General features: G+C 36.5%; 2 protein-coding genes across 2 annotated transcripts; both read right to left on the bottom strand.

Moving 5' to 3' along the window:
* Positions 1-2,308: 2,308 nt before the first annotated feature.
* LOC148783528 (putative aspartic protease At2g35615) lies at positions 2,309-2,945 on the bottom strand. The gene is made up of 2 exons (XM_088869079.1): positions 2,734-2,945; positions 2,309-2,624 (listed from the first exon to the last, which is right to left on the bottom strand). The coding sequence occupies exons 1-2, from the start codon at positions 2,943-2,945 to the stop codon at positions 2,309-2,311; spliced, it is 528 nt and encodes a 175-aa protein (XP_088725205.1).
* A 5,631-nt stretch (positions 2,946-8,576) lies between these two features.
* Positions 8,577-10,043, bottom strand: LOC18426235 (aspartic proteinase CDR1). The gene has a single exon (XM_006832893.1). The coding sequence runs from the start codon at positions 10,041-10,043 to the stop codon at positions 8,577-8,579; it is 1,467 nt and encodes a 488-aa protein (XP_006832956.1).
* Between the last annotated feature and the right edge of the window lie 1,728 nt (positions 10,044-11,771).

Below are 11,771 nucleotides of genomic sequence, written 5' to 3'. Positions count from 1 at the left end.
TTTAGTCATAAAAATTTAAAGCTTCAAAAATAGTGCAAATCGAGCAGATCTATGAAAACTTGAGATTCTTGAAAATTCATGGTCCAAAAATGCGTTACAAGATGCACTATTTCCAAAACATGAAATCCATTTTTTTTTTTCATGTCCATGCATCTTGATGTCAAGATGATCAATTTGATGACATTTTGGTATCAAAACAGTCTCTTCTAGGGAAAGTTTTGAAGTAGGCTCTAATTTGATTGTTTAGAGCCTTGGCTCAATATAAACTTTTCCCTTTATGAAATGAGATATAATATATAATTTTTATATACTAATATATATTTATTTAATAAATAACAATATATCATTTATTTATATCTATGTTATTAGTGTATATCTTGTTATATGTAATATATATTACTTATATTATATATTACTATAATAATAAATAAATATGTAATGTACGATATATTATTTATAATAGATAAATTTATTATATTAAATATATAATATATTTTTATTATATTTATATTTTATTAAAATACTATATATATTTAGTTGGTCTAATATATTTATCAAATATATAATAATATATACTATTATTTATAACATAATATATATTAGATATTATATATTTTATATAATTTTAAGATATTTATATTATATTATAAATTATGTTGTATATATAATATGAGTAATGACACTATGAGATCCTCCCACAACCATGTGAGTAGGACCCCAAAGAATCACCATTAAATTTTGACACAAATCTCTAAAAGCGTTATCACATGGGTGTGGGACTTGGCTGAATGGGTTTATTGATAACTTTTCTAGAGATCTGTATCAAAATTTAATGGTGATCTTTTGAGGTCTTACTCACACAGGTGTAGGAGGGTCTCATGGTATCATTACTCAAATAATATATGTATTTATTATATTATATATTAAAGGTTTTGTGTAAATATTTTGACAGCAACCAAGCGCTACCAAACGTATGAAATTGTTTACACTGTGCTTTTAAAATGTGCTGCCGAAGATCGTAAAAAAAATGCATATGCAAATATTTACACAGACAAAGTGTTTACTTATGTAAATATTTCCGGGGGAATATTTAAGCGTGAACGAAACGTACCCTTAGGCCTTTTTGTGCCCGGAGTAAATTAGCGAGAAAAACAAGGCCAAAATTTTTTAGACCTTACCATAAAATGTCCAAAAATTTAGATCATCCTTTAATTCAATATTGACCATCCTTTAATTTTAAAAGGTCTGTACGTAAATTTCCCATTAAAAAAACTCCTTAAATGGAGCGACACTTTTGAGATTATTAGTTTGTTTACTCTTTTATAAATTTTTTATATGGTCCACATGATCATTGGGACAGTGATGGAAAGTGAGTCCCACAAAACATGTCACTAATTGAATCATACATCTCCTATACCTCCACAACCATCCACTCTATTGGTTGGACGACGATGACAATTCTAATCACGACGCTAACATAGTGATATTCATCATGCTAAAACCCTACTCTTTCCGGTTATAAACAAGGTTTAAACTGACGTCGTTCTCAGGTGCATCGGTTCCTGCTAAAAATTGGGAACCGGTAAGTTCCCCCCATAAAATAGTTGGAATCAGTCGGTTCTGTTAGTGAATCAATCATAACCGACCCCACTTTTTCCTTTTCTTTTTTAAAATTTTTAATGACCGTTCTGTAATCCAGATAGCTTATTCGAATAAAAAATTTGGATGAGCTATTTGGATTCCCAATATGCTTTTTAAAACTGTGGTCGTAAACATCTCAAACTCACACGCATATGACATTACAAAAGCATCTATAATCATCATGCCCATGGATTCCAGTTGTTGAATGGACAGTGACGAAAGAGAGTGAGCCCACCAGAACATGAGAACGCTCCAAATGGTGATCTCACTCTGTCATGGTCACAAATTTATTATGCTCATGCGGCCAAGCGAATGCTTTCCCTAGGCTAAAGTTTAATATCTTACCAATGTATGCACGTATGCATGTATTGCAAATGAAGAAATGTTAATTAAGGATAGTTGGAGAATCGGTAATATCTTTGAATTCGTCGAGCAGTAATAGAAAGGCATTATTGGGCAGGAAAGTCTGATTGGTTCCCGAATCTAATATAAACCCACCGCTTGAGAATGGGTTTGGATCAAACGTCCCCGGAGGAATGCCTAGCCTCTTTTTACCGACACTAATGTCTGATAGATTCAAGAAATAGAAGGTTGGAGTCTGCTCAAACTTAATTATCGCTGTGCTCGAGATGTTCGGACCTGAGATATCGGCATTCTCACCAAAGTTCTACACGCCTGTCGCGTTCCTATCAAGCCTAGAGGCGAGGCAATATGAGAATTTGTTTGAAATTGAGCTCCCTAATTGAGAGATTAGAGACAAGGGACCGCCTCCGAGCCCGATTAGACCAGCCTTGCCATCTGCGCCAAAGCCCCCATTTGACGAGCCACACCCGAACCCAAGCCCGTTGATTTTGGCACCAGTGCCACGATCAGTACTAAAAGTGGCATCAGTGCTAGTTTTTCTGGGATCAGTACTAGTAGTTGTAGTGGGACTGGAACTGGGATTAGCGCTAATGCTAGCAATAGGGGATGTTAAGGTGGATCTGGGGGTTTCAAAGGTGAAAGTTTCAGTAGAAATTTACCACTGGTAGCCGAGCCGTCGTCGTAATCACAGTCGTATTGGCACGATAAGCCATGACATTCACGGTTAACCCAAGGTTTTGGCAGAGGGTTGAGGAGCAGTTAAGGGAGCGGTATGTTGAAGATGATTTGCGGTCGAAAATCGGCGCCTTTTGCTTAAAGAAATTGGAACAAGGGAGGAATTGAATCCAAGTTAGGTCGCTCCTTGTGTCGGCAATAAGGTAGTATCGCTCTGTGGGGGTCCCGATCACGACCCTCATGAGGTACTCATTGGGACTCGCCATAACCTACGAGTCCAATTTTGACGGTAAGGATTTTCCAGTGAGCACCGATCAGAGGTGTCGGAGGCGAGAGAGGGAGCGTTGTGCCGAGAGCCCAAACATGTCGGAGGGAGAGGCCGAAGGGTCATGTATGGGGGAGTAAGGAGAGTCACGGTGTATGAGGGCTACCTTAAATGATGAAGAAGGGCTGGAATGAGAGAGGGGTCTTGAAAGATAGCACAGGAGAGAGAGCAGAAGGACACGCCCTTAGGGTTGCCATGAGTTCCATGAAGAGGAGATGTGGGGTTCTCTTGACGGACTCTTGACTAAATAATACTGGTGTACCGTTGCTAAGAATAGGCAAACTGACAGCTTTATGCTTTAAATGGTTTGCTAATTTCAATGTCTTCCCTCATGTATGTGTGCTCCCGTATGTAGTTGATTTTCTAGTGTGTCCATGTATGCATTCCCTTTCCTTTACTCAAAGCGTGCATGTGTATAATTACTTTCACTAACAAAGATCTAGGTAGTTTTACTTATGATATCACGAGTTTTAATTTGCAGGGGCAAGTTTGTTTCAATTAGGAAATGGTCTGGTTCGAGGTGGTAGCACCCCCATGTCTAGTTATCCCGTTGTGGATTTCAATCTTGTTGACACCACCCACTGACACTTTCAAAAAAACTAACTCGCTAATTTATCTAAAAAAACAGATAGGGGCCGGTCATTCCCACTGAATGCTTAGAAATAAGCTTGATTATGTTCAAATTAGACATTAGATTTAAATGTAAGGAATATTTTGGGAAAGTTAGGTCAAGGGTAATTTTGAAATAATGTAAAAGAATTGTGTAGAGTTTTAAGACCAGAATTCCAAAATTGAGAGAGAGGAGTTCAAAGAATGCAATGCATGCAAATTTGAAAATGGAATGAGTGAAGTCTAGAATTCGCTTGAATATTCTTGTGATTTCGTCCAAGTATATAGGGTGTATGTTATGAGGGGGAAAACTTCATTAGAATAACATTAAAAGAGTCTAGAAAGGTCCGAAGAGGTCTATGTATCCATGTACTATTTTTTGTACAAGTAGAGTGAAGAACCTGTGTAGATTTGGTCTCTTTGTGCGCAAAACTATACATCGTAAAAGTAAGCATTCTTCCTCCCTATTTCTTAGAAGTGGTATCAGAGCCAAAGTGCTAAAAGTTGGGCCCCTTGATTCAACTATAAATTCTCATTCTCAGTGAAAATAACTATGAGAATTGGAATATTCAAATGAAGGCATTGTTGGGGTCTCAAGATGCTTTGGATGTTGTTGAAAAGGGGTATGTAGATCTGCCAACCCCCGCAAGAAGAAGCCGCTTTGCATCAAAATCAAAGAAGTGTGATAAAGGAGTTTAGAAGGTTGGACAAGAATGCTCTCTTTCTTATTTATCAAAGAATTGATCAGAGCACCTTTGAGAAAATTTCTTCTATTGCAAATTCAAAGAAGGTACGAGGGATTCTTCAAAACTCTTTCAAAAAAAGTTGGAAAGGTGAAAAAAGGGCACTGTTAAACTCTTAGGGCCGAGTTTGGGGCATTGCCTATGAATGAATCCGAAAATATTTTAGAATACTTCTCAAAAGTTTTGGTTGTTCTAAACCAATTGACAAGAAATAGGGAAAATATAGATGATGTTAAAGTAATGGAGAAATATTTGCGGTCACTAGATCTTAAGTATGAGCACATTGTTGTAGTCATTGAAGAATCAAAAGGTTTAGAGGCCATGACTATTGATCAACTCATGGCTTCCTTCCAAGCCCATGAACAAAGATTGTAAAAAAAGACTCAAAACACTTTGGAGCATGCACTACAAACAAAACTTACAATGAAGGAAGAGAATGAAGAATCTTGTCGCAAAAGACGCCAAAGATGTGGTGGCAATGGAAGGACAGGACGTGGAAGATGCAACTTTAACTTTGGAGGTGTGAGAGATCAACCCACAAGCTCAAAGAGGATGAGGAAGATGTAATTTTTCAAGGCCATACAATCATTCAAGGTATGAAAAATCCACTATTTAATGTTATAATTACAAAAAATGTGGGTATTATAGTTCTGAGTGTAGATACTGTTCTCAAAATGATGTATTTAAAAAATCTAATTTTGTTAAAAATGAAAAATGATGAAGAAGAACCAACTTAGTTATTAGCTTATAATGATAATAATGAGAATCAAATTGATACTTGAAACACTTGCATCCATCTTTAATATAGATGCTTTACACTTTTGGGAACACATATATATGCAGTCCAGCCCGCATTAAACAATTGTCTTGTTTTCTTTGTGTGGTGTCTTTATGGGGAACTGTGATGTTGATTCTTTATTTTCCATTGAAATCTCAGTTGGCATGAATTGGTAATGCCTAGCATGGGCTGATTTGCCAAGACCAAGTACAAGTATCTGTGCATGGGTTAATTTGCACACACCCTTTTCATCTTAATAATTAATCTCAAAATAATAATAATTAATAATTTACATCATATATATGGTTAAAATGAGTTCCTTTTAACAATGAAACTAAACCGTCCATTTGATGAATTTTAAGATCTAGGCCTTTATGAATTCAAAATCAATTTTTTCTTTTTTAACATTGTTAATTTAATCATAATAGAGTTATATAAAAATTTGAAAAGAAAAAGTACATTTTAAAGCTTAGATCTACGTGGCTCACCAAGATGAAAAGCTTATGTTAATTAGCTTAAGACAATACATTCTTTCAATTTTTTCTCTTTTCTAAATGTTTATTAGAATGAAAATAATGAATATTTAAAAATTTGGGTGAAACAAATGGCCCTCACATAGTTTTTTAATATTGTTTTATTATATTACTAAAAAATTGTTGCATACAATCAATCCTATAGACTATTACTCTCTCTCCCTCCTTCTCTGTAGTGATGATCCTCATGTCCAAAGATTTATGATATGAAACATGCTAATATGCATCAACCAGAGGCAGTAGATGTACAATATATAGGGGTGGCAATGGACCCAAACCTGACCTGGGACCCATGCGGTATACCCCACACGGATCTAGGTATGGGTCCAACGATTAGGCCTGGTGGGTCGGGTCCGTGTCCAAATCTGGACCCGAAAACTATTTGGATCCAAGTCCATTTCGACTCGATTTGCACTCGACTCGTACCTGTAAACTATTAGAGATAAAATACTTCAAGCCCTATTTGCTTGGCTTGAAATCTAATGACAGGTGATTGTGACCTTGTTATGTATATATGATGGTAAAAAAATGGAAAAAAAAGACGAAAAAAAAAGAAGCTCTTAGTGAGAGTGGAAATCGACCAGACTAGACCCGAGACATGATGGGATAGATCTAAGACCCGACAGGTACGGGTATGGGTCCAATTGTTGGACCCGACGGTTCGGGTACTTGTCCAAAACTTGGACCCAAATACTATTTAGGTCAGGGGTTGGGTCCAGCCTGACCCGACCCATACCCGACCTGATGTCACCACCCCTAACAATATACTCCTTTGGGAGCATAATTGTTTGTATGCATGTGCAAATATCATCATTCGAGCCTTATCATATGCAAATATCATCATCCATGCCTTATCCTAATTATTGTATATATGCATGTGCACATATGATGATTTTAATGATGTATAATATGATATTCCATATGTACATAATGATACATCATTACATACAAATCCATGTGAAAGCACACTAGTTACATACTAGACATGTATCTTCCCTTAATGCTTACAAGTGAAAATTAAAATAAAAAAATAACAAAACAAAAAAAAATTCATTTTCATTAATATTTTTTGAAGGGAAAAATCTCCATATCCTATATTTTTAGGTTTCATTTATTGATAAACCCAAGGTTTCAAAAGATATCTTCTAAACCTCTGGGAACTTTAAAGCCAATCCTTTCTCTCTATTCACTTATATACCCAAACTTCTCTCTTTCTCTCTCTTCCTGCGTCTCGCACTCTCTGTTCCCATAAAAAATGCGAGAAAGACATACTTTTTCTAAACCTTCTCTCTCTTCCCGTTCTTTCTCCCCCCATCTCCCAAACCCTTCTCTCTGTATTCCCCTATTTTTTCTCTCCCATTCTTCTCTCTTTTTGTATTCCACTTTTTTTTCTCTCCTAGTCCTCTCTCTCTCTCTCTCTCTCTCTCTCTCTCTCTTTCTCTCTCTCTCTCTTTCTATATATATATATATATATATATATATATTCCCTATTCTTTTTCTCCTCTAGTCTCTCAGTCTCTCTCTTCCCGTACCCTCTCCCCGATCTCTTTCTCTCGATCTCTCAAACCCCCTCTCTCTCTACCCTTATATTTCCCCTCTTCGCTTGCCCTCTTCCCCATCTCTCTCTCCCGATCTCTCACACCTCCCTCTCTCTCCCCTTATATTTTCCTTTATATGTTCCCTGTCTTTTCTCTTTTTGTATTTCCCATTCATTTTTTCTATATGGAGTACAAAGCTTCAATAGATGTTTCACGAGTTGAGAAAATGGGGGAAAAATTAGTCTATCAAGAGAGAGAAAGAGTTGGGGGAGCACGGGAAGAGAAAGAGTGAGAGACAAGGGTAGAGAAAATAGAAGAAATACAGAGAGGTGTTTGGCAGATGGGGAGAGAGAAAACATGGGTTTGGCAGATGGAGAGAGAAACAATGTGAAGGGAGACAGGTTAAGAAAGGGAAGATGGCTTTTAAAAAAGGCATGTTTTTTTAGATTCATTTGGCCTAAAAAATATGTTTAAATTAACTCAAGGTTCTGAAGAAATAAAATCTACAATTTTTATACCCCAAGATATCTTTTAAAACATTGGCTCTATTGTGAAATAAAATTTAAAGCGAAATGATCTAATGCAACAGTTGCATCATAGTATAATGCAACGACACTTCTCGAAAACCATGTTTGTGGTATTTTTATGACCCCAAATTTTGCACATACAATTTCTTCATCTCAATAATCAATCCTCAAAAAAAAAAATGTTTAATTTGAACCCTAAATAAGGTCAAAATGAGTCCCCTCCAAAAAAGAATCTAGACCATTCATTTTGTGAATTTCAAGATCTTAGACTTAATAAACTCAAAATCATTTTTTTTCTTTTTTAATATTGTTTATCAAATGATAATAAAGCCTTCCGAAAAAATTGGAAATGAAAAACATCCTTCTAATGCCTAGATCTAAGCATCTCACCAATATGAATGGCTTATGTTAATTGGGCTACAAAAATACTTTCTAGGTTATGTTTTCAAATTTTTCTTTTTTGTAATTGTTCATTAGAATAAAAAAAGTATCAAAATTTGGATCAACCAAATGGCCATAAGGTGGTTTTTTAAGGTTGTTGCATCATATTACTATACAACTATTGCATTAGATCATTGCCCAAATCTAAAAATTGAGAGTATAGAGATATTTTCCATGTTTTGAAGCCCAGGACTAATATCATTCTAAAAATACTAATCCAAAATTTCCACAAAAGATGTAACCAAGCATATGAGATCTTTATAAGGGCGAGGATTTCATTTTATTTATTTTCCAGAAAATTGATTAGCATCTTATTTCTTCCTATAAAGGGATTGCACGGACCTGCAAGCTCTCTATTTTACAGTAAGTGGAAAAATATCGGATGAAACCAAAGAAAAAAACCCTAAACCTCGCAGGAACGAGCAGGTGCAAAGGAAAGCATTCCCTTTCCAACATCGTACTCCACCAACTTATTTTGCTGCGCCCAATTTCCTAAAATGGACATACCCTGACCACTACCTAGTATTCCCAGGCAAATCATATGTCCATCATCTAGGGGAATAAATGAATTCTCTGGCCCATTTATCCAGTCGGCGTTGCCTGAAAAGTGGAACGTAATATTCGGTATTCCGGTGATATTACCAGAATCAGGCACCTTGTAACAAAGACTAAATGGGCGGGGAGGATCAGTTGTCGGAAGATTGATCGCTTTCTCGACTTCGACGGCCAGTATATAGTAAACACCAGGCCCCAGGATAGTGAGAGTGGTCCCTGAATCTATCACGAACGGTTCCCCTCTTTGGGTTGGATCAAAGAAAAGTGGAGGTATGTCGAGCCTCTTCGACCCGACGCTGATGCCTGTTAGATTCAAGAGAAAGAAGGTAGGGGAATCTTCGAGCTGAATCAAAGGTGTGCTTGAAACATCAGACGTTTGGATAGCGGCATTCTTGCCAAAATTCAACACACTGGTCATATTCTCGTCGAGCCTTGATGGCAGGCAATACGAGAATTTGTTTGAAATTGAGCTCCCTAATTGAGAGATTAGAGACAAGGGACCACCTCCAAGCCCGACTAGACCAACCTCACCATTTTGGCCGAAGCCCCCAGTATTTGAGTTGCCACACCCAAACCCAAGCCCCTTGATTTTGGCACCAGTGCGACGATCAGTACTAAAAGTGGCACTAGTGCTGGTTTCCATGGGATCAGTACTAAGAGTTGTAGTGAGACTGAAAATTGGATTAGTACTAATGCTAGCTTTAAGGGATGTTAAGGTGGACTTGGGGGTTTCAAAGGTGAAAGTTTCAGTTGAAAGTTTACCACTGGTAGCCGAGCCGTCGCCATAATGATAGTCGTATTGGCATGATGAGCCACCACATTTGCGGTTATTCTTAAGGTTTTGGCAGAGGGTTGAGGAGCAGTTAAGGGAGAGGTATGTTGAAGATGATTTGGGGTTAAAAATCGGCACGTTTTGCTCAAAGCAATTGGAACAAGGGAGGCATTGAGTCCAAGTTAGGTCGCTCCCTGTGTCGGCAATAAGCCAATATGGCTCTGCAGGGGTCCCGATCCCGACCCTCATGAGGTACTCAGAGGAACCTGCTTTAACCTCTGAGGCCAATTTTGACGGTGAGGATTTGCCAGTGAGGACTGATTGGAAGTGTTGAAGGCGAGAGAGGGAGCGTTGTGCAGAGAGCCTGAAGAGGTCGGAGGGCGAGGGCGAGGGGTCATGTATGGGGGAGTAGGGAGAGTCACGGTGTATGAGGGCTACTTTAAATGATAAAGAAGGGCTGGAAAGAGAGAGGGGTCTTGAGAGAGAGCACAGAGGGAGGGAGAGCAGAAGGACACAGAGACAGAGGACCCTTAGGGTTGCCATGAGTTCCGTGATGAGACGATGTGGGGCTCTCTTGAGGGACTCTTGCCTATATAAAACTGGTGTAACGTTGCTAAGAATAGGTAAACTGACAGCTTTATGCTTTAATGGTTAGCTAATTTCAATGTCATCCCTCATGTGTGTGTGCCGGTATGTAGTTCATTTTCTAGTGTGTGCATGTATGTATTCTCTTCACTTTACTCCAAGCGTGCATGTGTATAATTACTTTCACTAACACAGATCTAGGTAATTTTAAAGGTGATATCACGATTTTAAATTTGTGGGGGCAAGTTTGTTTCAATGGTCTAGTTGGGCGTGGTAAAACTCCCATATCTAGTTACCACGTTGTGGCTTTCAATCTTGTTCACATCACCTATTGACAACTTCAAAAAAGCAAACTCCCTAATAATGTTCGTAAAATCGAATCGAAACAGTTAATTGGATTTGGACCCCTAAGCGATTTAACCGGTCCAACGGGTAAACCGACGGATTCAACAGCTCTAGTCCGAACGATAAAAAAGTGTTAAAAAAATAAAAAAGATACATAAAATGACTAATATATGAAAAGCATATAAAGAATGTGATCAATACAAAATACACTCAAATGAAGTTGAAAATTAATTAAAAAAATAGAACAAATCGATTTGTGCCTAGAGATATTTTAAAAATTTCTAAAAAAAATGAGAAAATATAAAACTGAGTACCAATGACCAACTTTTTTTTTAATCTTTACCATAATGTAAAGAATATTAAAATAGTGTTAAAAAATCGAAGTGACCAACTCTTTTAAAAAAAAAAAAATTAAAAAATTAAGTTATATACAATATAGGCCCTTTCTTTTAGTAAGTACGCAATTGATTAGTGGGTCTAATAGGCAACCAAGTTGTAAATGGTGTAATAGTCAGTGGGTTTAATAATGATGATTTCTTTACAAGAACTTTCAAGTTCCATTCCTGTGGGCAAGTAATGTTTTTGAACCAAAGTAATAAAATCCTGTGGGTAAGTAATTTTTTTGAACCAATGTAATGAACTCATGTGGGTAAATAATTTTTTTGAACTAATATAATGAATTCTTAAAAACAAAACCACTGAACCAATGTAATGAATTCATGTGGGTAAGTAATTTTTTTGAACCAATGTAATGAATTCATGTGGGTAAGTAATTTTTTTGAACCAATGTAATGAATTCATGTGGGTAAGTAATTTTTTTTGAACCAATATAATGAATTCTTAAAAACAAAACCACTGAACCAATGTAATGAATTTTTTTTGAACCAATATAATGAATTCTTAAAAACAAAACCACTGAACCAATGTAATGAATTCATGTGGGTAAGTAATTTTTTTGAACCAATGTAATGAATTCATGTGGGTAAGTAATTTTTTTTAACCAATATAATGAATTCTTAAAAACAAAACCACTAAACCAATGTAATGAATTCTTACAAAGATAAATCGCTTAGGGTGGGATTAATGAATTCATGTGGGTAAGTAATTTTTTTTAACCAATATAATGAATTCTTAAAAACAAAACCACTAAACCAATGTAATGAATTCTTACAAAGATAAATCGCTTAGGGTGGGATTCGAACCATGTTCCATATAAAGTTTAATCAACAACACTAACCAACACGGCATTTTAAAGTATTTAACATGAACATGGCGTAATATTTTATTTAAACTTCAATAAACCGGTTGATCACCAAAACCTCCCAAAACCGGTGGAACCGA

The sequence above is a fragment of the Amborella trichopoda genome, chromosome 1 (genome assembly GCF_054954075.1).
Source record: "Amborella trichopoda isolate Santa Cruz 75 chromosome 1, AtrichopodaSantaCruz75HAP2 v2.0, whole genome shotgun sequence".
Classification (NCBI taxonomy): Eukaryota; Viridiplantae; Streptophyta; class Magnoliopsida; order Amborellales; family Amborellaceae; genus Amborella; species Amborella trichopoda.
The sequence above is the reverse complement of the archived record's forward strand: the minus strand, read 5'-3'. Positions and strand labels throughout refer to the sequence as shown.